At 52.6% G+C, this 26,782-nt stretch overlaps 3 protein-coding genes across 4 annotated transcripts in view; all 3 read right to left on the reverse strand.

The window, feature by feature from the left end:
• NUP214 (nucleoporin 214) overlaps positions 1-6,653 on the reverse strand; it is a 40,529-nt gene extending 33,876 nt beyond the window's left edge. For both annotated transcript variants that reach the window (XM_027911661.1, XM_027911660.1), the window contains exons 1-10: positions 6,563-6,653; positions 4,860-5,055; positions 4,039-4,190; positions 3,586-3,790; positions 3,042-3,112; positions 2,639-2,702; positions 1,996-2,099; positions 1,581-1,687; positions 899-965; positions 278-401 (exon numbers count right to left, since the gene is read on the reverse strand). In XM_027911661.1, coding sequence (XP_027767462.1) covers positions 278-401; positions 899-965; positions 1,581-1,687; positions 1,996-2,099; positions 2,639-2,702; positions 3,042-3,112; positions 3,586-3,790; positions 4,039-4,190; positions 4,860-5,055; positions 6,563-6,604 — 1,132 coding nt within the window. In that variant the 5' untranslated portion in view covers positions 6,605-6,653. The remainder of the gene's footprint in view (positions 1-277; positions 402-898; positions 966-1,580; positions 1,688-1,995; positions 2,100-2,638; positions 2,703-3,041; positions 3,113-3,585; positions 3,791-4,038; positions 4,191-4,859; positions 5,056-6,562) is intronic.
• Positions 6,654-8,141: 1,488 nt separating this feature from the next.
• Positions 8,142-20,536, reverse strand: AIF1L (allograft inflammatory factor 1 like). Its single transcript, XM_027911662.1, has 5 exons — positions 20,442-20,536; positions 15,639-15,705; positions 12,543-12,584; positions 11,249-11,411; positions 8,142-9,630 (listed from the first exon to the last, which is right to left on the reverse strand). Exons 1-5 carry the CDS (start codon positions 20,517-20,519, stop codon positions 9,543-9,545), a joined length of 438 nt encoding a protein of 145 aa, XP_027767463.1. The 5' UTR covers positions 20,520-20,536; the 3' UTR covers positions 8,142-9,542.
• Positions 20,537-22,057: 1,521 nt separating this feature from the next.
• Positions 22,058-26,782, reverse strand: part of LAMC3 (laminin subunit gamma 3) — a 17,725-nt gene continuing 13,000 nt past the window's right edge. The window contains exons 19-28 of the mRNA XM_027877874.1: positions 26,120-26,325; positions 25,781-25,857; positions 25,532-25,666; positions 25,119-25,251; positions 24,846-25,007; positions 24,534-24,636; positions 24,210-24,409; positions 23,937-24,083; positions 23,704-23,803; positions 22,058-23,053 (exon numbers count right to left, since the gene is read on the reverse strand). Of these exons, the coding sequence (XP_027733675.1) occupies positions 22,809-23,053; positions 23,704-23,803; positions 23,937-24,083; positions 24,210-24,409; positions 24,534-24,636; positions 24,846-25,007; positions 25,119-25,251; positions 25,532-25,666; positions 25,781-25,857; positions 26,120-26,325 (1,508 nt within the window). The 3' untranslated portion in view covers positions 22,058-22,808. The remainder of the gene's footprint in view (positions 23,054-23,703; positions 23,804-23,936; positions 24,084-24,209; positions 24,410-24,533; positions 24,637-24,845; positions 25,008-25,118; positions 25,252-25,531; positions 25,667-25,780; positions 25,858-26,119; positions 26,326-26,782) is intronic.

The raw sequence follows: 26,782 nt of genomic DNA on the forward strand, positions 1-26,782 counted from the left end.
CACAGGTGTAACTCAGGAGCTTTGTTTGCCAAGGCTGTTACTGTAGTATCCCAGGCTGCTGAAAGCTCCAAGGAAGAAATGTGTTTAACACTTTGCCATTCGAATCCTCACACAAAAGTAAGGCCACATGTTGTTGGTTTGGTACAAATGGCAGGAGGTGTGTGAGTCTCCCTCTCAGAACCATCTCCCAGAACCCTGAGCACCAGCCTGCCCCTCAAAAATACCTCCTACCTTGGGATTTTTGGACTACTCCACCAGAAAGACTAACAAGACTTACTGATCATGATGGGCATGTTACTGGTGTAGTCAACAGCAACACCAACAGGCAGAGTGTCATCACTTTTATCTGTCACGGGAAGTTCTGCTCTGCTGGAGTCCTCCAAAAGCCACGATTCCCAGTTCTGTAAAAAGTGAGATTATTGACTACTGTTTTCCTGTGATCAGCTCTCTTCAAAACTCCAGCCTGAAGGACTAGCTAGAGAGCATTTACTTCAATTTTTCAGATTAACAAATGCCAGAAGTATCAGGGCCCTTCACAGATCTGTGTGCGACTTCTCACACACCACTGCATGTCACCTCACATGAATCACTTCAATAAAGTGAGCTGGACCAAATTCTGAGACCGTTAAATGAATCATGAAAAGCGGATTGCTAGTATTTGGTTCACAACCCACTGTTTCTGTTTGTGCTTTCTTTCTGTGTCACAAATCTCTTGTTCATCTAAGAATTGTCTTACGGTTCTGTACAATTTAGAAGCTTGTTTAGTTTTGGGCTGCTTTTAAAAAAATCATCATCTCACTGCATTCCAGGTTTTATACTAAAGATTTCTGGGAAAGAGGAGGTACACATGCACAAATACAACACAGAACACATTCCACAAATGGAACAAAAATGTTACCTGATCCCCTTGCTTGGCAAGAATGCTGACTTCTGTGGAAGCTGCTGAAGCTGCCAGAACCAGATCCCTGTAGGCATGGACACAAGCAGGTTAAAACTAACATGACAGTCCACTGCAAGGTCCCCAGCTCCACCACTCATTATCATCTGTATAAATCTGCTACCAGGAATCAACTAGGAATACAGTTATACAATACAAAAATGACTTTCCCTGCCAAGATGAGGGAAATGCGTCTGGTACATCACTACAGAACTTCTTTCTTTCAAAGCAATGATTTGACAGACCCTGTATCATCATAAATAACAATGGTCCAAGTCAGTTAGTTGAAAAGTTAGAACAGCTTCTTCAAAAGAGATACATAATTAAGTGAGAAAAAGGTCATGCTTTACCCACCCAGTAACTTAAAATCTCAAGGGAAATAGTTATGACAGATTTTAAACAATCTTATGTACCTGCATGAAATCATATGAATTCTCACCAAAGGAGTATGTTGGCACACAGACAAAGCATGCAGGAGAAATGAGCTGCATTTTCACAAAGCATTTTCAAATTAAAAATTTAATTTCTCTCAAACTCAGGTATTATATAGTTTACAAAAAGAAGGAACACAGTATAGGGAAAGGAATGACCACTCAGACACAAACACCAAGGGAAAGACCTCGCCATGGTTCCTGCCACTCACCACTCCTCAACAAAGCTGAGGAAGTAATGATGCTGTCTCTCCGTGCAGCTCCCATAGCAGGGCTCCATGAAATTCACAAACTTCTCTGGTCGCTTCTCTTCCTTTTTCTGTAAAATCAACATTGATAATTTATCTTCCAACGCAGAAACTGAGTAATCTCCCATAAATCTGCCTGCACCAGGGTACACCAATAACGTTCTAATTCGATCTCAGCAGAGAGCAGGTTGAACTCACTGATTTTCAGGTGGATTCTACTTCCTCCACTGGATCCCCCCCAGCCCCTAAACCATGATTTACCACAGCACCAAACTTGAGTTCTACACGATGCCAACAATAAAAGCAACTTGCCACTGTAACAAACAAGTCAAGAACAAGCAACCAACACTTGTGTTGCTGCGACTTGCTGGCAACTCACAGGCAGTATGGCTATGACCACTTCTGGGGGTGTTTCCAGAGTCCCATCAGCTGCTGCATACACGATGGTGAAGACGTATGTGCCAATCCACAGTACATCCAGAACTGAAAGAGAAAGCAAATACCTCAGCCAGAAACACTTCAGAATGATACTTCCTGGTTATCTTGGTTTTAGCTGTGCACAGCACACAAAAGAAAAAAGACAAACACGTGGCAACTAACTCCTTAACTGCCAAGTTCCAATGATTCTGTTTTTCTAAACTTACTATTTTTGACATGGTATTGAAGAGGCAAAACGATGAGGTGAAACTCACGTGGAATATGAGAACTGGATTTATATTCAGAAATGTTCATGCTAAAGGGAGATATTTGTGACAGTACTGTCCTATCATATCAGTGAGAAAAAAATAGCTTTCAGAATGCATACTGAAAACATTTTAGAAATAGAGCAGGACTCTGGTCAACTGATAATTTTTCTCTGCAACTCAGAGATACAGAATTTCTTCCCAAATATTTGAAATAAATCACACTGTAATTACATAACCAGTGCAGTATACAGCTGCTACAACTAAAGACAACAGAAGGAGGGATGAGTAAAATACTTTAAAAGAGAAAACAAGTTAAAAAGAAATAAAAACGTGTACCTTTAACGGGATTGTCCGAGTCATAAAAAGGAGGACAAGGGATTACTTTCTTCTCCTGTAGATTCTGCAAATAAAACAACTCTTAAATACAAAGAAAAGACAACAAACGAAGCCAACTGCAAGTTTTGCAGAAAGCCTAGAGAACTATTTTAGAGCAACTCACTTTTTAACACTCATCATGGGCCACTCTAAAATTGTGACATTTTAGTGACCATTGCAAAGCCTTAAACTAAACACAATGTTGGCCTAAAACACTTGAATATTACTGAAGCACTGGGGCAGCACCACATGGCTCACACCACGTGCCACCTGACCAAATGCTGTAGCTTGTGATGAAAAAGAGACAAAAAAAATTATATTGCAAAGTATTAAGCGGACATAAGGCCTTACCACCAATACTTACAGGCAGATATTGCACCACGGTGCCATTTTGCCTCCCTACAGCCAGTTGTTTTCCCTTTGGGCTCCAACACACTAAGTTAAAAAAAAAAAGAAGCATTGAGGAATCAAAGAGTTAAAAGGCCCCCACAAAAACAGGACCAGTAAATAAAAACTGCTAGTTTTTTTCCCCCTGCAAAAAATCATGAATCTGAATTAAACATGGAGTCCTCCAGACACAGAGCAAGCAAGTCTGCACAGCTCAAAAACCCAACAGCTGACGATGCTTATTTGCCTATTTTCCTGGAAATGAGAGCCAAGCCTGAGGCAGCAAATACCACAGGTGAGTCCACTTGATAACTCACAAGACTCAGCTGCTCCAGTCAGCTGGGAAAGAGCAATTCTGTTGCCAACACACTCTGAGTCCCAAGTTTTTCCTTTTTGGGAAGAATTTTTTTAATGTTAAGAAACCTCCTCCCGAGACAAACAGCCCGTGTTTTCACACCCATCGATGTGCGCCTGCTCTTCGCTGTCAGCACTCCCCTGTGCCCCCTGAGGATGCCACTCACCAGATGTCACAGCCACGGAGGACGGGAGGGTGGCATAGACCTTCACAGAGTCTGTGACCTGCAGGACAGAGATGCTGCCATCGGACAGACAGATGGCCACCATGGTGGGACTGGCGGGGTTCCACTTCAGGTCGTTGACCGTGGCCGTGCTCCCCGAGTCCTTGGCCAGTTTGTGGTGTGCAAATGCCTGTTTCTGCTGCTTTGCCTTTTAGGAAAGACAAATACGTGAGACAAAGCTGAGCACAAAATTCTCCCAAAGTCATTGCTCAAAGCAGTTTTGACCTGCCTGTAAATTACTGACTGATAAAAAGATGCAGATTTTTGAGTTTACTGAGCAATTCCTTCACAAGAGATCTCTCACAGAGAGAGACAGAAAATCCCACCCGAGCTGTATTCTGAAAAAAAACCACCTCAAACAAAACAAAACCCAAACCCACTTTGCACAGTCTGTACCTGATTCAGGAACGTGCGGACATCAAAAAAGCTGATGAAGGAACCGATCTCGCTGGACATCATACACACAGAGAGGGTGAGATTGTCACAGCTCAGAGCCAGGTGCTGCACAGGAAACTTCATGGGGACCAAGGTACTCTGGACGTTCTCCACTAAAAACACAAAAGGAAAGGAAGACAGAGTGAGGGGGACAAATTTAAACAGCAAGAACTGTTCTTGTAAACAAATACAATTAGAATTTTATGCAAAAATCCACAGTCCCATTAACAGCAGCTGTCAAAGGTGACACGAAAAACTGAGGAAAACAGAAACGCTGAGGGAAAGAGGTACTATTTGCAGGTAGGAAAAGTCAGCCCCACTGCATGGTACCAAACACAGGTGACCCTGAACAGGAGCACAGAGCTCCTGGTGGCATGTTCCCAACAGCAATTAAAGTCCTTCCCCCAGAGGGTGGTCGGGCACTGAACAGGCTCCCCAGGGCAGGGGGCACAGCCCCAAGGCTGCCAGAGCTCCAGAAGCATTTGGACAAGGCCTCAGGGATGTGGTGGGGTTGTTTGGATGTCCTGCGCAGGGCCAGGAGTCGGACTGATGATCCTCATGGATCCTTTCCGGCTCAGGATACTCTATGATTCTATGAACCTCATTTCAGCTGGAGGTACAGCAGATATTGTTGCTGCCTTCCCACACAAGAACCTGTGGCAATTCAAACCATGTCAGAGCACGGCAAGGTCTGAATCACGTATCAGAAGCCAAGAGCGCCGTGTCATAAATCCCACATGAACCTGTCCCTGCAAAGGCCACAGGATGTCAGCGTGCCTTACCGATTTTATTGGGGTCTTCTCCCAGCTGGTTCTGCATGAGAAGATCTCTGGTGTGGAAGATCTGCAGGCTGGTCCCCCCACCAGCAAAGACCAGCCCATATTTGTTGGACACCGCGAGGAGGCTGGAGCGCTCTTTGGGAAGGTCATCGGGAGCATCAAAGATCCGGACCTTCTTCAGAGCCCTGAACTGAAAATCCTGTTGGGAGAGAGTTGGGAAAGAGCTGTTCATGTGCTGGGTTTACTTCAGTTTCTCTTAAGACAATAAGGGCCTCTCCACATGAGCTGCAAACCCCTGCCAAGGCAGAGCACACATTGTTTCTGGCCATCCCAACAAATTTTATGTCTCATCCAGGAAAGACTGAGAGCACACCACGTTTTTTCCACTGGCTGAATTTCCCTTCCGCCCAGCGCCTGTGCTCGTAAAACCTGCAGGAGATGAATCTGTCTGGGACATCTGACCTTCTCAGGAACACACCAAAATCAGCCAAGGGATACAGAGGAAAAGAGAAAAAGAAGGGAGTAAAGCAAATATAGAACAGGACTGAGCAAAACTTGCAGCTACAAATCAACACATTTACTTATATGGACCCTTGGTTGCCATTGTAACTTATGACACACAGAACAGACACAGGTTTTCCTCTCACTCACCCCCAGAAATTACTTTGTACACTCAAACTTATTTTTTTTATTTTGCAATCATTTCTCTCGTAATTCACATTGTCCTTTCGGAAAAAGGAGGGAGAGAAAATCAGAGTGAGAGATAAAAACCTCCAAACCCACAAAGTGAATTGAGAAACAGCAGCTGCACTGTTACCATGCAAAACCTGGGGTTCCCTTTAGGAATGAGTCTCCCTTCCCGAGGAGAGAAGGGAGACCTAATACTGGGTCTAATGCCAGTAACTCCAATCAAGCGTCTGAGTTTTATTCCCAAATTATTTCCAGAGCATTCTGCAAGTGCATCCCTGCAACCTGAGGAGCTGCAGGAACTCAGAAACTTCTGCAACACAAACAGCCCAACTCCCCCGTTTCTGAGGGCAGAAAGCAGCTGCATAAAGACCCACATGTTCTCCAGGAACCTGTTCCCCCGTGTCCCTGCTTACACAGCCACGAGCCAGGCTGGCACCACGCAGCAAGGCTCCAGTTTACACTGCCCCACAGCCCCCCACGCTGCTCCCAAAGCTGGGAGATTCCCAGCACAAGGCACGCCCATCGGAGGGCTCAGAAACGCATCACTCTTCTAAAATAAGGCTCGTCCAACCCTCCTTCATCCCTCGAAGTGTCCAAGGCCAGGCTGGACGGGGCTTGGAGCAACCCGGTCTGGTGGGAGGTGTCCCTGCCAACGGCAGAGGGGTGGAACGGGAGGGTCTTTACGGTCCCTTCTAACCCAAACCATTCCGTGGTTCCTTCCCCAGGAGTTACCAAAACCCCCCTCCATCAAAGGCCACGCCAGACCCTCCCTTCCACCCCCTTGTAGGAGACTCTGCTGAGCCCTCAAGTGCTTCACAAACCCTTAAAGGACGCCCCGAGCCGACCCCGGTTCGCGAGTCCCCCAAGCCCCTCCAGAGCCCACCACCCCCCGCAGCGCAGCCCAAGCCCTCCCCAAGCCCTGCTCCCCTCCAGCGCTAAGCCAAGGACCCCAGCCCGAGCCAAGCCGCCTGTCGAACCCCTCCTTGGCCGGCGGTCTGCCCCGTTACACCCCTCACCTTCATCTCCCGCTCGGGGATCACGTCCATATCGTCCCCCATGGCGGCCCCGCGGCCGCGGTCCCGCCGGGACGGCCCCCACACACTTCCGCTTCCGGTTCCGCCCGCGCCGCTCTGGCCGCGGCTCTCGCTGCTCCGGGTCCTCCCAGCGGGCCCTGGGGTTTATAAATCCTCCTCCTTTTTTTTTTTTCTTTTTTCCCAACACACAGAGTCAGTTAGGTTGGAAAATACCTCAGATGTTATCGAGCCAAACCACCACGTCAGCTAGTCCACGGCACTCAGTGCCGCATCCAGTCTTTCCTTGAGCGCCGCCAGGGACGGCGACTCCACCAGCTCCCTGGGCAGCCCCTTCGGATGTCTGATCGCCCTTTCTAGGAAAAAAATTCTTCCTGATGTCCAACGTAAATCTCGAAATTAAGCCCTCTCGTCCTGATTTTTTCCACATGTTCTGAGGGCGGGGCCAGACCCGGTGGGAGCTGCAGGACCCCCATCCCAGCTCCACCTTGAGGGGATCCGCCCTGATATCCAACCTAACCCTCCCCTGACACACCTTTATGCCATTTGCTCAGGTAAAATCTTGTTCCCGTGGTATGGACTGCAGGGATGCTCCGGGTCAGTCCCTGTACACGTCTACTTAGGGGTGGCTGAGCTGGAAAAACAGAAGCTCTGTGAGCTGGAATAGCTTTATTGTGCTCCAGGGAAACATGAAAGCAGCATGTGGGGTTTTGATCACAACAGGACCTCAATTTCATTGCTTGCTCCTCAAGTTTTAGGGCTTCAGCCCCCACTTAGCCAGAGCACCAGCACCAGGCATCACCCTAGCACTCAGCCCTATGGGGACACATTGAGATGTTTCCATCTTTAGTAGATTGTGCTTCTCTTTTCCAGGACCAAAAAGGACAAGGATTTCCACAGAGACAGAAGCACTGATGGCCTTGGGCAGTGACCTGACCTGTGGCAAACCACATCCAAATTTCCCTTGTGTAATATGCTTCCTTTATTTTCTGGCTGAACAATGGTTTCACACACACAGCCCAGAAAAGCAGGTGCATTCCCAGAGGCTACCAGGCAGCAGAAAGCAAACATGGGACTCTGATCTCAGGGAAATCCTGTCCTTTTGAGAAACACATGGAAACAGTGCACCCAGTCATTCCCCAGGAAACCTGGTCTACTCTTTTGATAATTCACATCAGACACAAACCTCAGGCAACTGCTTCAAGAGCAGAGGGGATGAAAAAATCCACCACAGTCTTTCAAGAGAAGCACTGCAAGTGTCTGCTCTTGTTTATTCCTTAAAACAAGCACTGCCACCTGCTCTCTTTCAGTAAGTCAGGGTTAAAAAAAGACAAAAAAAACCATCACAAACCAGCTTTCAGGAGGTGGCCTCTGCATTTCATCACACAAACTCCATGGCATTTGGTCAGTTATTACAGACAAAGATCAGATCAAGACAGTCCAGACCTATCTCCAGGATCTGCTTAGGGGTTTATATTAACAGTCTTGGACACCAGCTCCCTTAATCTGCAACCAATCATATGGACCAAGCTTCAGAGGAGATAATACACACTGACACACAGTGTAGGTTCAGGAGATTTATTTTCAGTCCTTGAAGTAGACTGGTGCTGCTTTTACTCATAATTTTTCTCTCCCTTACAGTTTTGGTTTTCACACAAACAGTAGTGAGAATGGGGTTTTTTTTATTATTTTTATTTAAAAGTGCAGCCTTTGGCAGAAACAATCAGCCTAGTAGAGTTAATCATCTGTATTTCCTTTAAAAAAAAAGTACTTATTAAACCATGATTTTAAAAAAGTTGAAAGCTGTCAAGAACATTTACGAAAAGAGTAGGGAAAGGGCAAAGAGCAAACACCTGGGTTCCAGAAATTGTGCGTGGAACAAGAATCACCACAGTAACCAGAGCACGGATAGCACAGCCCCAGCTCACACTCCACACTTCCAGCCATTCTGATTTTGAAGACTTGAGGGCTTATCTACGAGGGAAATGCACCCTACAGGCCCAGGGGACCCAGATGAAACACATCCAGGAAGGTCTGCAAAAACCAGAGGGACAGAGCAGCTGCCTGAGGACAGATCCTCACCTGCAACTGGTCTGGCAGGGCCCAGAGTTTGGTCACCCAAAGCTTGCTTTCTTTCACCTGAAGGTTTGACTTCCCCCAGGCATCCTGCAGGGCTGCAAAGGCATCACAGCTTGTTTCTGCACTCCGTGGGTGGGACAGACAAACAGCCTGTTCAGAGGTTATGCTCCTGGTCAGATCCAAGTCGAGATTTATCAGGAAGGGGGTCCCTAAGGTGGCTTTAACCATCCTCCCTCACAGTGGGGGGGGGGGGTTGGACCCCTGAGATCTGCCTGCAGGATGAGCCCCTGGAGCAGACAGAAGCTGTACCTGAGGGCAGCCGTGCCCACCCCAAGCCCTGCAGGCAGATTTCTGTGTGTCCAAGCACATCCCCACATCCACCTAGAACATGATCAGGCAGAGCCTGATTTGCACTTCTGGGAGGTCAGGAGGGGAAGAACTAATCCAAAGTCGGGAAGTACAGGATGGAGCAGAGAAGGCACTTATTTCTTTTCACCCACGAAGCTGCTCCCAGGGGCTTTGCCAGAGAAATGCTCCATGTCTGGCAGCAAGGCCCTTTAGGTACCTGTTACGACAAGCACAGCTCTGAATCCATATGCTGAGAAGAAAGCAGCTTCTCGTCTGAGAAATGCAGGAAGAGCAGAGGAAAGAGTAAGATCACAGGGTGGGTTTTTTTTTTTTGGTCTCACATTACACTTGGTGCTACAGCTTCTAAGAGATCAAGCAGCAGAAAGACACGAGCTGGGGGTCTCCGGCTTCCCTTGCTGTTCCTCTAAGGCAGGTTAGTTGAAAACTAGGAATGTCCACAGTAAAAAGTAACAAAGCACAGGTAACCTCTTTTACAGACCAGCAAAGCAAACAGTGCCCATTTTGCAGCCTGTCCTCTTCAAGGGAGGCTGGCTATGTCTCTCTCTGGAGGGGGACCAGAAGGTTTGGGGTTGCTTTCATTGGCTTTTCCTTCAAACATCATGACCCTGCAAAACACAACAGGTATTACCAATTTAAAAAATAATAATTAAAAAAATAAAATGCATCTTTACCCATCAGTGGGCATTATCTGCTGAAAAAGAGCATCTGGCTCGTCTGCAAAGGGCACCCGATAATTAACAGAGGAAGGAAAGCCAACAGAGGGCAGTGCTGCCAGCCTGGCTTTCCCAGCAGCTTCCAGGAGCGTGTTCCCAAAGTCTCTGCCGGTTTTCCTGCCGGAGCCCAGAGGATTAGCACATTTTATTTAGACAGCCACTTCCGAAATCCCCTGGGCACACACAGCAGGCCAAGCACTCCTGATGCGTAACAGCAAACACCACCCCTGGCCCACCTTGCACGTAACCACACAGCACAGCGTTCAGAAACCAAAACCAAGCAAGCAACAGCAATTACAGTCCAGGGAGAGGGCAGGGACTGGCTATAGGAATCCCAAGCATTTTGCAACCACTAGCACTGTCTTCCTCCCTAAGGACTGCAGCTACGCTGGGAATGCCAGCTGCCTCGATGGATCAAAGGACTGCACTGCTCTTAGGACAGAGTTTTACATTTCTGCTCCTGCTCTAGAGAGTCCAACAGACAATGGGGTTTCTGTTAGCAAGAGAAGGGACCTGTTTGTGAAAGCTGCTGCAGCTGGGAGGAGGGATGGAAGATACAGGACAGGCTGCAGGCTCAGTCTGGTTCTGTGGGGAAAGAAAGGAGGAGCAGGGATGTCAGAAGTCTGTGCGTGCTTGGAAGAGGAGCATCCCAACACACAGAAACAGGGCACACAGTGGGGAGACTCACTGACAGCAAGGACGTAGCAGCTTACAGGAACCTTCCTCCCAACCTGCCCTGAAAGCTGGCTGTGTTTCTAAAGCTGCCTTCAAAAAGGGGGTAAGGAGGATGGAGAGGAGCTGCTCCTATTCATGGTGGTCACAAACACAAAAGCAGGGCCAGCCTCTGTGGCTGTGAAAGGAAACACCAGGCTTCAATGGGATGGAGATGGAGCCAAGCAAGTGTTTGGAAGCCATTTGTTACAGCAGCACTTTCAGAGCCCTGTTGAGAGGGCAGAGGGGGCCGTGGGAGGCTAGTGCTGGCAGCCTGTACCACAGAAAACCTCTCCCAGCATGTGCCAGCTGTTTCAAGCATGTGCCCCATCTCCTACCGCCTCCAAAAAATCAGGCAGGGACAGACCATCCTGTGGGAAACGGGAGCCAGCACTGCTGCTGTTGGCAGGACCATCATTCACCACTCAAGTCCTGCTACCATCCACAGGGGAAGCCTGTGCCCCAAAGCCAGCAGGAGCCTCAGGGAAGAGACAGGAAGAAGTCCTGCAGTGCTGAATGCCTGCACACCCTCGGGAAAGGAGGAGGATCACTCCCATGGAGCAGCATGTGGGAGGAAGGCTGTGCTAACACACAGCAGGCAGCTCTGCTGGGAGCACTTGCCACTGCTCAGCCTGGACATGAGCTTATACACCCTCTCATGTCACTCTGCAGACTCCCCCTTCAGAAGGGTCCTGTCTCCCTCCACAGATGCTGAACAGCTCCACCTCCACCAGACAGAGCAGCTTCTGCTTCCCAGCTCAGGTCCCGTGTCTGCCCCGCTCCACCCCGGGACACTCACAGTTTAAGCACAGCAGAGCGTTTTCCAAGCATCACGTTGACAAAGTCCTGGTACGAGATGGTGTCGCTGACCCCTCCAGTCACCTCAGAGATCATCTTCTTCAGTTCGAGGTGGGTCTTCGGAGCCCCCAGCTTCTCCATCATCCTTTTGACAGACATCAAATCTACAAGAATAAGGAAACTGGTGCTGTTCAGCTGTGACCACGCTGAGCACAGGCCGACCCTAGGGAACTCATAACCATGAGTTCCCACCTCACCTGTGGGCCCCAGGGCTGACAGCATCAAGCTGTTGCCAAAAGCCATGAGAAGCCTTCCAGTACAGTTTACTGCTGTGCTGCCCAGTACAGAGCATCACTGCCCAGTTCTGCAGCTCAGGATAAAAGCACAGCACACTCAGAGAAGAGGGACAACTCTCCCAGTGCTCCAGAGACACGTGGGGACACTGCTCTCTAGCTCGGAGTGCGGTGCCAAGAATCACAAGGATGGGGAGGAGGGAAGCAAGACCGGGGTTAAAGCTGGAGACAAACAAGCTGTGGGGAGCAGGCGCCCCTGCCCAGCGCCACAGGCCATTTCCTTCCACGGCACTGCTGCCTGCTGAGACCTGCGGGCCCCTTCCCCTCCCGGAAACCCTGAGTCAGGCCTCTTCCAGCTCCCCACGGGCTTCGCTTCAGCTGGAGGAGGGGAATGAGGCAGCAGCCTCCTGGAAGGGCGCAGGTCACAAGTGGTTACACTTCAATGTCAGCTCCAGGCCTGCAGAAGGCTGGGTCTTTATGTAACTGGTGCTTTCTGGACCCAAGGCAGGGTTGCTCAGCTGAGCCAGACTCACACCCAAGTCCTTTGCTTCCCTCTGCTCCCCTCCCTGCAAAGCAAAGAGCTGCTCTGCACCAGAAACGCTCATGGATTTACACAGCTTCTGCCTCAAGCCAGGCAAACCCCAGGATTGTCCAAGCCCTGGGGGTTCCCAGCTCTGGATTCTCAGCTTTCCAGTAGAGGATTGAGAAGAAAGCCTCAGTAAATTTTAAAAAAAAAGCATTTAGAGCAGAAAGAAGTGGAGGAGCTAAACAGAACTCTGGGAGAACAAGACTGAGAAGAGCTTAGATCTTGAAGTAGGCAAGGAGAGACTAAGGAAGCTGAGAGGCAGGAGCTAGAAAGCCAAGGAAGCCTCTGGCTGAAAAATCAAGGTTCAAGCGAGGCTGGACACAGAAAAGGCCACAAAGCAGCAGATACAGCAGCAGACACCACCTCAGCAGAGACTCAGTTGTTCTTCCAGCCCAGCATCCTTCAGAGTCACTCACCAATCTCCCCTTGATTGTTCAGGTCAAACTCCATGTATTTCTCTGGAAGAGACACAGAAGCAAGTTAGCAGGATGCTGGAGCAGGGGCTGTGCAGGGCTTTAGAGCACTGCCTGCTTGGGGCAATGAAATAAAAGATGTGGAGATAACATTGATATACTGCTGAATGCAAACTTCAGAGAGGGAGATCACTCAAGGCCTGATTTTAGTACCCTTATCTCAGTTCTAGGGCTCTACAATTAAGCACTCTGTAATTGTGGCTGCTTTTCATTTAAGCTGAAGGAAAACACTGGCATGAGAACAAGGTATCAGCTAGCCATGAGCAGCGTTAAAAGGTTTCCAGCCAGAAAAACAAAGCTCTGAACAGCCTCCCAGAAGGAGTAGCAAGGAAAACAAACCCCTGAGCACTCCCAAGATGAAGCTTGATCGGCTTAGGAGGGAGATTAAATGACGCAGTTGCCTGCAATAACGAGGGAGAGACTCCACAGTCCTCCCAACACTGTGCTCGCTCCCAGAGCACCTCCTGCCAGGAGAGATGCTCAAGGACCACATCAAGAGGGCCAAGCCAAGAACATGCCTGGGAGCAGTGATGCTGGAGCAGGTTTTTTTTTTTGCCCTTCCAGCCTGCTGTCAAACACTGCTGACTCGAGCAACTCCAGCATTCTCAGAGAAAGGCAGAACCTGCTCCAGAAGGTCTGATTAGCTCAGCAGGACAAAAAAACTCTCATGCTGTAACAGGCAGAGCATTGATTTCAGTTAGAAAAATCAGGAATTCCATCCCGAGCGGTTTCTGCCCTTTGGAGTGGCACACCTGGGCTTTCTATGACCCCCCCTCCCTCCTTTGCTGTTCCCCATTTAGCCTTTAAGCTCTTCAGGCAAGGATTTGTCTGTCTTACAGACCATACAGCTCCCAGCACCTCAGGGGGCCCCCCATCATCTCAGCTGTGCTAAATGAAAAGAGCAAGATGCAAGATGCCTGCTGCCACCATCCATCAGCGCTGAGCTGGAGAAATCACCGCTTGCCCTGCAGTTAGCACTCACTCCCACAACAGCCCCCGAGGACTCAAATTAACTGAGCCCTTCCAGGCTGCTCCTTTCCCCCAGGAAGGAAAATGGAAAAGACCTTTTGCCTCTCCTCCAGGGACACCAGCAAAGCAGATGAGCGTGAACGGAGAAGTGGCAGGCTAATTTAAGGAGCCAAAGGGAAGGGTGGTTATTTCACACAGCAGAGTCTTCCCAGGACCTGTCCTTCCAAAGGAAATTGCTGGGTTAAGTGGACTGATGGGCAGCTTAGGGCAGGAAGCAGAGGAATGGCTTGGATGTGTTCACCTGGGTCTCAGCCCGTGGATTACTGCTGTCATGAGCTGACCAAGACAGACCTACAGGAGTATCACATGCAAACCAAAGCCTGCTCATGCTTCAGGCAGGAGTAAATGTCTCCCTTCAAGCATCCAGCAACTGATCAAAGATGAAATTGGGGCCACAACATGTGCTTGGGGACCAAAGTGATGCTTGATGTGGGACTGTCTCTCCCCACGCTCTGCCCCACCACAACGACCTTGTGCAAATGAACTGCTGCCTCCCTGGCAGGGGTCAGACACCCCAGCATGTGCCTGGGGACACAAACCCTGCTCTGCCACGTCCCTGCCCAGCACATGTTTTCTTTTCTTCTCAGCTGACACTTAGCCAAAAGTGCAGAGAACAGAGGCAGCTTTACAGCAGCCTCAGCTTGCACACTGATCTTTTCCTCCCACCCCAGTGGCAGGGATTTGGTGGGGCAAAACCACGCATTGGTCCCTCCCTCACAAATACATTTACACCAACACCGCACAGGAGCTCCCCAGGCCCAGCTAGGGGCGGGTGCAGCAGGAAGGGTAGCAGAGAAGAAACACTCCCCCCATCATCACACAATGAGCTGATTGTTGGGGGAGCTGGAGGAGGCGTTGGAGAGCGGGACAGGCCACGGAGGCAAACTCACGAGGCAGCGGGAGGAGATGCCAAAGGCTCTCATTACAGGGAATTCTGTGCCTGTGACCTACAGTTGCAATGTTTGAAGAGCCCCAATTGTGATGGGAAAAAATAATGCAGGGCTGCAGCCAAAAGCCAAAGTCACACAAAAGGCAACAGAGAAAGAACGGGGAGCACAGGAGGCTCCTCTGTGCCCAGCAGGGTAAGGGATCACAAAACCCCAGCCAGCTTCCTCCATGCTGGATTGCAAAGCCAAAATTCAAAGGGAAATAGCAGACAATGCCTGAAATGGAAGCAAGGTCAGGTTTTATTTGGTTAGAGCCAGGCTGAGGACAAGCCTTGAGTGCAGTGTGACGCACAGGCATGTTTTCTCAACTGCCTTCAGCCACTGCTTGGAAAGAAAGTGGAAGTACCCAGAACAGCCCTGCCAGACCTTGTCCTGTAACCAGTTTGGGGACAAGCTCCAGAGGACTCCAGGCTTTTGAGCTGTTTCTCTACTCCCTGTCCCAACAAATGGCCCAAATCTAAGCATTAGATCTGCTGATCCACTGGAGTTAGGCTTTGGCCAGGACTAGACTTATTACTGCCATTGCCTCCAGGGTCAAGTGGCTGGGGAAGGACCAGATCAGACTGATAAAACTTTCGAGCAGAGAAAGTCCCCAACTCCTTCAGAAAGCAGCTGAGACTTCTGCTCTGTGGGAAGAGATCCTCCTACCCACTGGGGAAAAAAAAAAAAGAAAAAAAAGAAAAAAAAAGAGTCCAGCTATTGCCTGGTCCATTATGCCAGTGAGCTTGTGTGGGTAACTAGACAGAAACCACCCTCCTTCACTGCTCCCCAGGGTTTTCCCCACGCAGCAGGTTTTGCAGTAATTTCAGCCACCAGGCAGGATCTCTGCAGGGTGACATGCCCCTGCCCTGCAAGTGGGAGAAGCACAAAGGCTCGTGTGGAAAACATCCCTCCAGGGAGTTTCATCGAATTCCACAAGCAAGGGGGAGGCATCCCCATCCCAGCTCAGTCACTTGTATTTGGCAGAGAATCTCAGGCTGGTAAGATCCAAGTGCTGAGGAAGATAATCTGGTTCAGAGCAAACAGTCAGGCTGAAAGGACAGGGAAACCCTCCCATTCTCACCTTTGAACGCTGCCAACTTCTCCTCCAGGTCTTCTTCATCACTGAACTTTGGATCACAGAGAAATTCCTATCACAGAAAAAAATAATAGCCCCAAGGTTAAAGATGCAAAGGAAAACACCTTAGAGGGCACGTACAGAGGCAGTATTACCCAGAAAACCCACAGCTGACCAACAGCACCAGGACACTTGAAGATGGGCTGAATGCCTCCACACCTTGTCATTAAAATTCCAGTGCAAAGGGAATCCCTCTGGTGTCTCAGATTTCCCACCAGCAGCTTAAGGGAAGATGGGACTCCATGTGCCTTTGAAATAACTGCATGAAACCCCATCTTCTTGCTGACCCAAGGTTTCAGCTCCCCACTGAAGGCACATATAGCACGTGGATTGGGCACCTATTCCCAGCAAGGGCTCCTAGTCCTTGCAAAAAGCACTCTTATCTCACACTTCAAACTCTTGGATAACCTCTGAGGGCTTGCAAATAGAACAGGCAAAGTTTGCAAAATGTCATACACCCAAGAGGACGGGTATGTGGGGCTAAGGGAAAGGCTCTCACTCTCTCAGACCAGCTATCCATTTTCTCCCCCTGCCCTGCTCACGCTGGAGGGGAAATCCTGGGTCACTTTTGGTCACTTGTGCCTAGCCCCACCCCCAAAAACCTTCAGATACCCAAGAGAACAGACCACAACTTGCACAGCCAGCTCTACTGCTCTGCCCTGCCAGCAACACCCCCCTGCAGCTGCGAGCAGCAGGGTCTTGCTCCTGTCCCTGCCCTCCCACACCGCCCAGCTCCAGCGAGCCCAGCGCAGCTTAATGACTCGATCTGTGTTCAGCAACAACACCACATTCTTCAGTGTAGAAATCATTAACATCTGCACAGCTTATGCAGGGCCTGTCCAGGACAAACCCCTCCAGGGGTTTGTGGATGGAGGGCTGAGGCTGTTCCCTACCCTGGGCATGTGTTCCTCACTGCTGTTCTCCGTGCTCATGGGGAAGACAGGAGTGGGTCACTAAGAGAGGAGGATTTCTGGCTCTGGTAGTGCTGGAGAAGCGTTGCTTGTGATTAATGAGACCACCTACCCAATGAAACCCCACCTAAAGCATCAGGACTGCAGGAGATCCACATGATCAGATGCTCTCCAGCCTCCAAGGTGCACTCATTCCTTCCAGAAGGAAGGCTGAATCCAGCTATCCCCAGGTGAGATGAACTGTGCCAGTCTGGCTGCTGGAGAAGCTCCAGCAAAGACACGGCCCCAGGCTCATGCCTGGTTCTGCTGCCACAACCAGCCTTGTGTGCTGATCACTGTCAGTCACCCTAATCCTGCTCCTCTGCTCTGGGTCCCTCCAGCCCACACACCTGGAGCTGCTTCCTCCTTCCTCACTGAGACAGGGGAGCTTGGACCTGCCCAGGGAGTCCTCAAACCTTCACTGCCAGTTAATCACTGCTATGGCAAGTCTTCCACCTGCAGCTGAACTAAGGTTTTGTAGGAAGCCCACTAGGACAGAAGTGACTGCCACCCTGTCCTCCCACCTCGTGAACTCCAGACGTGCCACTAGAGACCATGCCCACTAAGCCACTGTGACATTGACTTCCCTCATCACCATGGTCACCAGCTCAAATTGAGAGCTGTGGTGAAAAGCGACATTCCCAGTTCCTTCTTTTGCTCTCCTCTGCCAACTCAGTTTCATTTATCTCAGTTATTTCTACCCAGGGGTATCATTTACCAGCCCAACACAAAGGGCCCAATTGAGCTCCGAGACTTGGGCTCAGGCAGCAGTAGAAGTGACCAGAGACTGGAGTAGTGTTACCTGCTGCCATCCCCTCTGGGGAAGGCAAACATCACTGAAAACCAAAACAAGGTCAAAGCATCTCCCGGCCACCAGGTCACGGCTTCACTCCTGCCCTGCAGGAGCAGCAAACCCACCAGCAGGACAGGGTGTGTGAAAGCAGAGCGCAGCACCTCTCTGGGAGCAAGAAGCACCACAGAAATGGTGAAGACCAAAGGGGATGTTACATCCATGCATGATGGCTGAGGGCCACGTGCCCAGGAGCCCACCAAGAGCGGGTACAAGAGCAGGACAGGCGACACTGCGCACATCTAGGACTCCTTGAGTTTCAGCCTGAGGGGGACTGGATAGACCACCAGTATCCCAGCTCTGCTCCAGGTGGAAGGAAGCAATAGGGGGGGATGTATTTGAAAGGCATTCCACCCTCCACATTGTATGTGAGCTGGGCTGTGACTGCGATAAGGCAAACACTCACAATAGCACACAGGAATTCAGTCCCCAGGGCCTGTGACTCAGAGTGGCTGAAGTTCCTCCTAGAGCCCTTTGCTAAAGTTCCCATTTTAAGGGGCATGTTCTATTAATAAGAACTGCTTAATAAGCCTCTCCCCCGCTCCTGCCCTGAACAGTCTTTCTTGAGCTGTTGAGAGACTTTTCTAAGCCAATAACCTCAGTCACCCAAGTCCCAGCTACCTGCAAGGCAACCTTAGCAAAAATAAATTCTTCCTTGCTCCCCAAAAGGGTGACCCCAACTAGCAGGCCAAGCTCCTACTGGGATGTTTAAGTGCTCAATGCCAGCTGCCCTGCCTGCTGGTGCTGGGAAGGGGCTGAGGCATGCTCCTGCCTGCTCTGGATGAAAGAAGTGGGCATCTGCTCTCTAACAGGCTGAATTTCTTCCCCACAGCCCAGTGTATTAGTGGATAAAACTAGGTTGAAACTAATCTGTGCTGGATTAGACTTGCCACCTTGATGCACGAGGCTGAACAATGTGATTGCCTTCCCCAGGAAGAGGGGAACAGGCAAGAGGGGACCCCAGAGGAGCGTTTTCAAGCTGGAAAAGTCAATAGTAGGACTCAGCTGTCCTTCAGCAGCATGTGTGCACTCAGGATGCTGCCTGCCAGACCCTTATCCCAGTGAGAGCTCCAGGGAAGAAACCAGCCAGGAAAACAGGGCTGGGAGGGAGCTAATTGTTAGGATGAGACAGTGAGATTAAGCCGGACAGGAATTCAGCCTGATTGGTTTTATTAGGAGCACTTGACTGTTTTACAACCCAGGGGCTCTCTGGGTCTTGGGAAACCCCCTCCCTGGCTCCAGCCACAGCATCAGCCCAAGTTTCTTATCAGCTCTGTGACTGAGAGGTGTGCGAATGTTCACACTGCGCTCCCCCACTGCCATGCAGAGCTGGCAGAGAGAGCATAGCAGGGCAGCTTGGGGGCTGCTGCCCTGAGCACGATGGCTCCTCAGGATCCACGGGCAGCTGCTACCCATGCTATCTGCAGCTTGGTTTGGAGCTGCTCAAACCCCCTCTCCCAGTAATGAGCCAACACACCGGGCAGCAAGGATGCAAACAAGCAGCTCCATCAGCAGGAAGTTATGTAGCTTGTTTTGGCTTTGGTTGTACAGACCTCACCCCAAGAAAAAGCCAGAACTGATGGCAGCTTAGGAGATTGATAGGAGCTTATGTCCCCTATATGGGAGAAGGAAGAGCCCCCAACCCTGGGATACAGCAGAGGCAAACCAGCAGCATCCCAGGAAGCACAGCTTCCCAGACTCAGTCCTACAGCTCCCACCAGCTGGAAGATCACATTATCCATCCTGTGCCTGAGTGACACTGGGGGATGGTTCTGGAGCAGCAGAAGCTGCAGCAGTAGGTACAGCACAGTCCCTTCATCCTCAACCTAAGGGCAAACTCCACCTTGGCTAGGGGAGATATCTTAGGCTCACCTATGTCCCTTCTTGGAGCAGAGTGTGCCGTGTCTGCCTTTCAAGGGCTCCTTTTTAGCCAAGTGCTCTTATTCTACACCTTAATGCTGCAGCACTTCTTTTTCCACTCTTATCCACAGCAGTACACCCTAGTTTCTAATTAATTGAATCATTTCTAATGACTTAACTAATGACTTAATTCCCTCTCCAATGACCTACATAAACTTGACCTCCACTGTCTCACTGCTGTCTGGTGGAACATATTGGCACTTTTCAGAGCTCAGGCAGTTTGAGGGCAAGGTGAGCCACCGTCTCCTCCGGACTCTCATCTTGTGCAGCGATTTGACTTCTCCACCTGGAACACTAAGGTGCCACTGGCTATAGGAGCAGGCAACCACCAAACCCACCTGGAAACTACCCTAGAAATCCCAGCGTTGATTGTTTCAAGGTTAAACCCTTCTTTTCGCCCTCAGGACCGCTCTTAGCCGGGAGGGATGCCAAGAGAACTGCCCCCACCGCCATGCCAAGCAAGGGACAGGGCAAAACCGAAGCTCCGGGGAAAGGACCTTGCCTGACCCTGGCATGAAGGGCACAAAGCCCAGCGCACTTTGCGCTAATCCAGGAGCTGCCATTCCCCCTGCTTAAGATTTGTGGCAGGTCCAGCCATCCTGGGCTACACATTCACCATCCGCTGTAGTGAAAAGCTTGAAAGGCTGGAGTCAGCTCTGAGCAGCAGCAGCTCCTCATTCCGGGAAGAAGAAGCTGAGAAAGAAGTTGAAGCGCTCAATGCAGTGAAGGGGAGGTTGAAGTCCTCCAGGAGAACAACAGCCCCTGTTCTTGCTGGAGCAAGTTCCCAAGGGTAACTTTCACGGCAGCTGGTCCCCACGGCACTGCGGGGAAAGAGCCACCTGCGACGGCAACACCAAGGGGCGGCGAGGACGGAACACGACCCCCGCCGGATCCCCCTCCCCCGCCTCCTCTGGCCACATCCCCCTCTCCAAAGGGGGTCGGGCAAAGGGGATGGCAGCTCCCCCCCCCCCCTACACCTACCACCCTCCTCCTCCTCTCCCCCAGCCCGCTCCCCCGCCGGGGCCGCACCTTGTTGATCTCCTCCAGCCGCCCGTCCTGCGGGGCCCTCCGCAGCCCCCCGCCGCTCGGCCGGCGCGGAGCCGCCATCGCACCGAGCCGCCCCGTGCCCGCCGCCGCCTTAAATAGGGGCGGGCAGGGCCGGGCCGGGCCCTCCGCCCCCCGCCCTTAACCCCTTCCCCGCCCGCCGCCGGCAGCGGGAAGGTGGCGGAGCCCGCCGGGCGCCGGGAGGGCAGCGAGGACCCGCGGGGGATCGAGGGACCGGCCCCCTCTGCACATCGGGCATCGCTCCGCACCCCGGGATGGGCATCCCCGCGCCGAGGGTCCGCAGGAGCTCCGTGGGGTGGGGGGGCGATACGCCACAGCCGCTTTCCAGCTGCTGGATAGACCCTGGAGAGCGAGCAGCGGGACAAGGGATGGACCGAGGGGACAGCCACAGCCGGGCTGATGCGTGTCCCGGCCTGGAGCTGCTGTGGCGATCGCCCCCGCGATCTCAGCCTGACACCTTATGTTAGGAACATGTACTAAAGTGGTGTTTAGCAGGAATTGTCGGGCGTTCGCCCCTCAACACTCCAAATCCGGCCGCATTTCAGCCCCTGCTCTTTAAAAGCAGCAAGAGCGGGTACAGCGTCTGCCCTCCCGCTGCCACGCGCCCTGGCCGAGCAGCTGCGTGTTATATTAAGATTTTTTAATGGATACAGCTCTAGGCAGGTGTTGCCAGCTAAAAACACAGAATTCTGGGGAGAGCAGAAGGGAGCATGAACCACATCTTCATCACCAGGCACACGGCAGAGGCTTGACATTTCTGTAACAGCAGCAAATCTGTGTGTTCACTGGAGATGTATAATTGTCCTCCCAGGGAGATGGTAAGTGGCCACGGCTCCCTGCCTCTGGCCAAGCCGGATGACACTGTGCTCTCACTGCTCCGTGATTTTGCTTTCCCAGAGCTGTCCTTGGGCAGAGGGAGGGCAGCCCCTACCATTACATCCCCCCAGCTCTGGCACCCCACTCCTTGGGCAGCTTTTGGGCAGAATTATGAAGGCAAAGGGTTTGTTCTCAGTAGGAAAATCCCATGTCCCTTTCAGGCCACTGGACACACTGAAGATGTTGCTGGGGGAATTCAACATCCATGGCAGCAATTTTACATAAATTACACAAGACTTTAGCAAACCCGATTTACAGCACTGTGAGCAGAAAAACACAGGTAAAACTGGTTAAAAAATGAAACCTGCTCCAGCCTGGGGACTTGTTTTTGGTCTTATGGCAATGACTTCATCTACCTGGAGTCACGGCACAGCCAGCACAGGGTGGGCTGAGCCAGGACCTGCCTGCATGGCCACAGCCCAGCCCGCATGGGAGCACAGGGGAACACACATGCCTTTCCTTTAAAGGCAATACAGCCACCGACCTCTGCCACCTCGTGGGAGTGACACTGGCAGGAGCTGCTGTCCAGCCGTTCCCCATCCAGTCCGTGCTGGCTGCACAGCCTGGTGCCACCAGCCAGCTCCTCCCAGTGGGTAGAGGGTGCAGGTGCTGATGTGGGGGCTGTGGGTGATGCATCTCTCCCACCTCTCAGCCTGGTGCCTGTGCCACCCAGCCCCTGGGACTGCAGTCATGGGGCTGGCTTAAAGCAAGCAACAGCAGCGTTGTGCTACCCTGGAGTAGGGGAACAGCAAGAGCTGTTCTCTCCCTGCTCTCACCCTGCAGCAGGCAGAGGATGCCCCACCTTCCTGCCAGGAGCTGTGTAAGGGCCCAGCTTTGCTTCTGCTTGTTAATTTAGCCCTTCCTGCTGCAACCTCCCTTCCCTTGGAAAACAGACAAGCTGTATGCCCGCCGGTGAGCAGCTCTCTGCCTCGCTTCGCTGGGATTCCTCTCTGCACCTCTGTGACCACAGCACATGGGCACGATACTGCAAGGCACTGTGCAGCAGGTGAGAGCCTCTCTCATCTCCTGGGGCAGGAGGGACTGCTGGGTGTTACAGCTTGGGTATGCCACATACTTGGTAAGCTCTCCCTGCCCAGTGTGCCATGCTGCGGTGGGGAAGGAGGGATGGAGGAAATCTGTGACAGTTCTTTGTTCACTCCAAGATGAGAAACCAGCCCTGTGATGGCCCCATATCCTGCACAGAAACGTTGGTGGTCCCTGGTAGCTGGTTGTCCCCCATCCCAAGGACTGAGCTGGTGGCTGGAGCCTTGCTGCACAGCACTCGGAATGCGGAGCCTGAACCAGTACAGATAAAGACCTGGGGTGTGATACTCTGTGGAGGGCAGTGTGAGTAGCAGTAGGAGGGATTGATGCTGGTTATCACAGGGTGTCCTTCCCCATGCCTTTCCCTGTGCAGGGGGGCACAGAGGGGATGGGGCAGCAGCCAGCAGCTGGTCACTTCGAGCAGCCCTCGGGGAGGCTCCGCAAAATATCCTCCAGGTTCTGCTTGTCGGCCCGGATCTCAGCCAAGTCACTCTCGAATGCTTGGATCTTCTCCTGCTGCCGGGCTGCCTCCTGCTGCAGCCAGTTGAGCTGGCCAGCCAGGGAGCCCGGCGTGGCCAGGCGCTGCCACAGCCGCTCCAGCTGCACTTGCCCGGCGCTCAGCACAGCCTCCGCCTCCATGTCCTGCTCCAGGTTGCCTGGACAAGGGGAGAGGACATGAATGAGAGCAGGCAGCCAGGCAGGAGAGGTTCTGGACATGCTCCAGGGGCTCAGACCCTTGGCACCAGGTAAACTAAAGGGAGCGGGTGCAGTGGGGCACGGAGGCTTTGCAGCTTTCCAGTGATCACAGATAAGCAAACAGGACTGTGGCTCCAGGCAGGGCCTGGAGATGGGTGATGATGTCCACCCCTTTGCAAAATTTCTTGGATGCAAGACTCCTGGAGTACTCAGAAATGTACCCAGATGATCAAAGCAGGAGAAGCTGGAGCAAAACCAACCAACAGCAAGGAGTCAACCCAGCCCAGTACATCCCTCAGCTCCAAAGGGACTGAGCTCTCAACCCAGCCCTGCTCCTTCTGAAGGTGCCAAGGGAGATCAGTGTCCCCACACCAGGCATGAGCACGCACATTCAACAAGCCCAAATTCGTTCTTCATGGGGGTTTTCCTCAAGACATGAACCTTCAAGAATTTTCGCTGAAACCATGGGTGATCTCAGCCAAAGAGCACCCAGCTCAGCCTGGATGGCTGGTGAGAAGGACACCCAGCATCAGTGATCAGGAGAGCCCTGGGCCCCCGAGAACCCAGCCCTTCCCTGGGACCCTGCCCCCCATTCCCACCCAGGTCTCACCAAGGCTGCTCAGCAGGTTGTTCAGGGTCTCAATATCTGCCATGAGTGAGCCCCGGGCTTCCTGGAGACTTTTTGCCATCTCACTCACATCTGTCCCCACCTTTCAAAAGAGACAGAAACCCAGATCAGGGGCCCTCTTGGCCCTTGACTGGATGGGAAAGGGGATCCCAGGAATATCCCCGAGCCTGCCCAGGCTCCAGAGGACACCACCTGCCCAAGGGCACCCAACTCACCCGGTGTGCTTCCTCCAGCTCCCCCCTGAGCTTCTCAGCCACGTGCTCCTGTCGGGATAGCTCCCGCTGGGTCTCATTGGCGCGCCTGGCGAGCTGTCTGGCGTGCCTGTGGGCCTGTTTGCTCTCCTGCAGCACAGCCCGTGCCCTCTGCGAAGGGATGGAGGTGGGGACAGTCACCTGGGGACACGCAGCCCTGCCTGCAGCAGACCAGGCTCTGCCTGTGGTGGCTGCCAGCCTGGCTCTGCCCAGCAGTTCCCCACACCCCACTCAAACCTTGGCATTCTCCTCAGAGACTCGCTTAGCCTCTCCAGCTGTCCTCTGGGCCATGGTGGAGACGGACAAGGAGTTTCCCAGTGTCTTCTCTGCCTGTTTAATCTTCTTCTGGGCATCCACCAAAACCCTGTTCCGCACAGTGGCCATCCTCCTCCTCAGGGCAGCCGGGCCCTTCCGATGCCGCAGCATCTTCCTCGTGCCTGTGGGGACAAACTGGCCTTCACCAAACTGTGGGGGCAAATGGGCCCTTCTCCACTTGGCACCTAGAGCCAGTGTGGTGAGAGCCAAGCTGTGGCTGGACATGCTCTGACTGGTGCCTTTTACCTTCCAGGCTGGCCAGGAGGGACTCAGCATCAGAGTGCACAGCTTTTCCATGGGAGACAGCCGAGGTGGCCGTGTCACGGGCAGAGCCAGCCCGGTCCCGCAGCTGGGAGAGGAGACGGAAGGAGTGAGGCTGAGGAGTGCTGAGAAATGTGAGTTTCAGCCTGCTCTCATTTGGCATGTGAGCTCCTTGGGAGACCCATGAGCCCAAGGGGAGATGTCTCCCAAAACATCCTTTCCCTGGCTGTAGGCACAGTCCCTCCTGTCACTGGAGCAACAGGAATGGGGCTCCCCACGCAAGTGAGCAGCAGTTACCTGCTCAAAGACATGAGTCCTCTGCAGCTCCAGGCGCAATCCAGCTGCCAGCGTGTGGGATGCCTCAACAGCCTGCTGAGCCAACAGCTCTTGGGCCACTGCTGCCTGTTCCAGCATGGCCAGGTCCTGTGCCAGGGCTCCAGCTTGCACTGGCAGTACCTGCTGTGGGGTCAGGAATGCCAGAGCTCTGTGAAAGCATCTCCCAGCTCGGGAAGGCAGCAGTGCTCAGGGGGTAGGGTTACCAGCAGGAGCTGTAGCTTGGGTGCTGCTCACCTGCCCCAGAGCAGCCACCTGCAGAATTTTCTTGGCCATGTCTGCATTCGCCTGTTGCACGGCTGACAAAGCTCTCCTGGCCTCTTCCATGCCCACACCCAGCTCCTCCTGCGCCCGCTGGATCTCCTCGTACCTGTGAGGACAGGATGCTGCTGTCAGCCCGAGCCCTCTGGTCCCTTAAAGGAGGGAGACCTGGCTCCAGACACAGACACAGCAGAAAAGGTTGGGGGCTTTTCCTCAAACACCCACAGTATGGAGCACCCTGTCTTTCTACTTGGCAACACTGTGGTGCAACGATTTTGACAGGGCTCAGCACATCTCCCAGTTGGACAGATGCCAAATCACTGTGATCGAGTCCCGTAACAGGGACCTGGCCAGAGGCAAGGAGCTGTGGTGCCCTGCCAGCCCCTCACCCAGCCTCCAGCTCACGCTGCGCATCCCGCGTGGCGTTCCCTTCCAGCAGACTCCGCAGGAGCTCGGAGCTGGCGTTGGAGGCACGCAGCGCTCTCCTGACCACCGCTTCCACCTCTGCAACAGCGCCCTCGTGGCTGCAGGGACAAGAACACTCAGAGATGTGATATTAGGAGTGGCCCCCTGGGAAAGGAGCGGCCTCCCCGCACCCCTGGCTGGGCAGCCACCTCGTGTGCCTGTTGCAGCCGTACCTCTCGGACAGAGCCCGTGCCTCCAGCACCCAGCGGCTCCAGTTTGTGGGCTGCTGAGGGATATCCTGGGGAATCTCCTTGAAATGCAAACAGCAGCAGTGAGACCCTGGCAAGGAGGAGGGACTCTCAAGCCCCACCAGCCCAGCACCAAGACCCTCCCAAAGGGCTGGAGCAAGGGAAATAGCTCCTCTTGACTCAGCTGCAAGGAGGGTTATACCCACACAGACCCCAGGCTTTCCTGCTCACCCACTCTGCTGGTCGCATCCCACCCCACCTGTCCTGGGGCCCATCCTACTGCCCCCCAGGATCGCCACCAGCCCCGCCAGGAGCCCAGCTCACTGTGGTAGCCAGGGTGTCTGCAGCATTCAGGATCTCCCGCTGTGCCGACTGCAGCACGGCCCCGATCTCCGACAGCAGGATGCAGGTCTTGGGGGGTCCGTGGCCAGAGCAGCTGGTGGCCTGGCTGGCATTGGTGAGACGGCCTTGTGCGTTGTTCAGAGCCCCTGCCAGCTGCCCCACCTGTGCCAACAGGGTGGCCCAGGCACCTGTTGGCAGCACAAGCGGCTCGTTGTCCATGAGCACCTCGTTGTGAGGTGCTCAGGGCTCTCTGCTTGCCTGTGGGGTTGCCCCATGGCCCACATCCCGTGCCCTGCCTCCCACCTGCTAAGGAAATGGGAAGAGAGTCCCTCTGGGTGCTCAGGAGGGACCCACATATGCAACACCCAAAAGGCACGCACGTGTTGGTGCTCAGCCCTCAATAACACCCATCACCACGTGCTCCAAAACATCATGGTTGTGAGCATCCCTGCAGTGCTCTGTCCTACCCAGAAAGGCGTATCCCCCACTCTGCCCTCCCCTCTGGGTCACCCACGATTTTTTGTACCAATTTTTTGTACCCCCCGACTTTTTTCCCCCATTTTTTGTACCCCCCCATTTTTTTCCCCAGATTTTTGTAAACCCCAATTTTTCTCCCCATTTTTTGTACCCCCCAATTTTTTGCCC

Source organism: Empidonax traillii, unplaced genomic scaffold (assembly GCF_003031625.1).
Source record: "Empidonax traillii isolate 1590-97213 ecotype Southwest subspecies unplaced genomic scaffold, ASM303162v1 scaffold34:size3740991, whole genome shotgun sequence".
Taxonomy (NCBI): domain Eukaryota; kingdom Metazoa; phylum Chordata; class Aves; order Passeriformes; family Tyrannidae; genus Empidonax; species Empidonax traillii.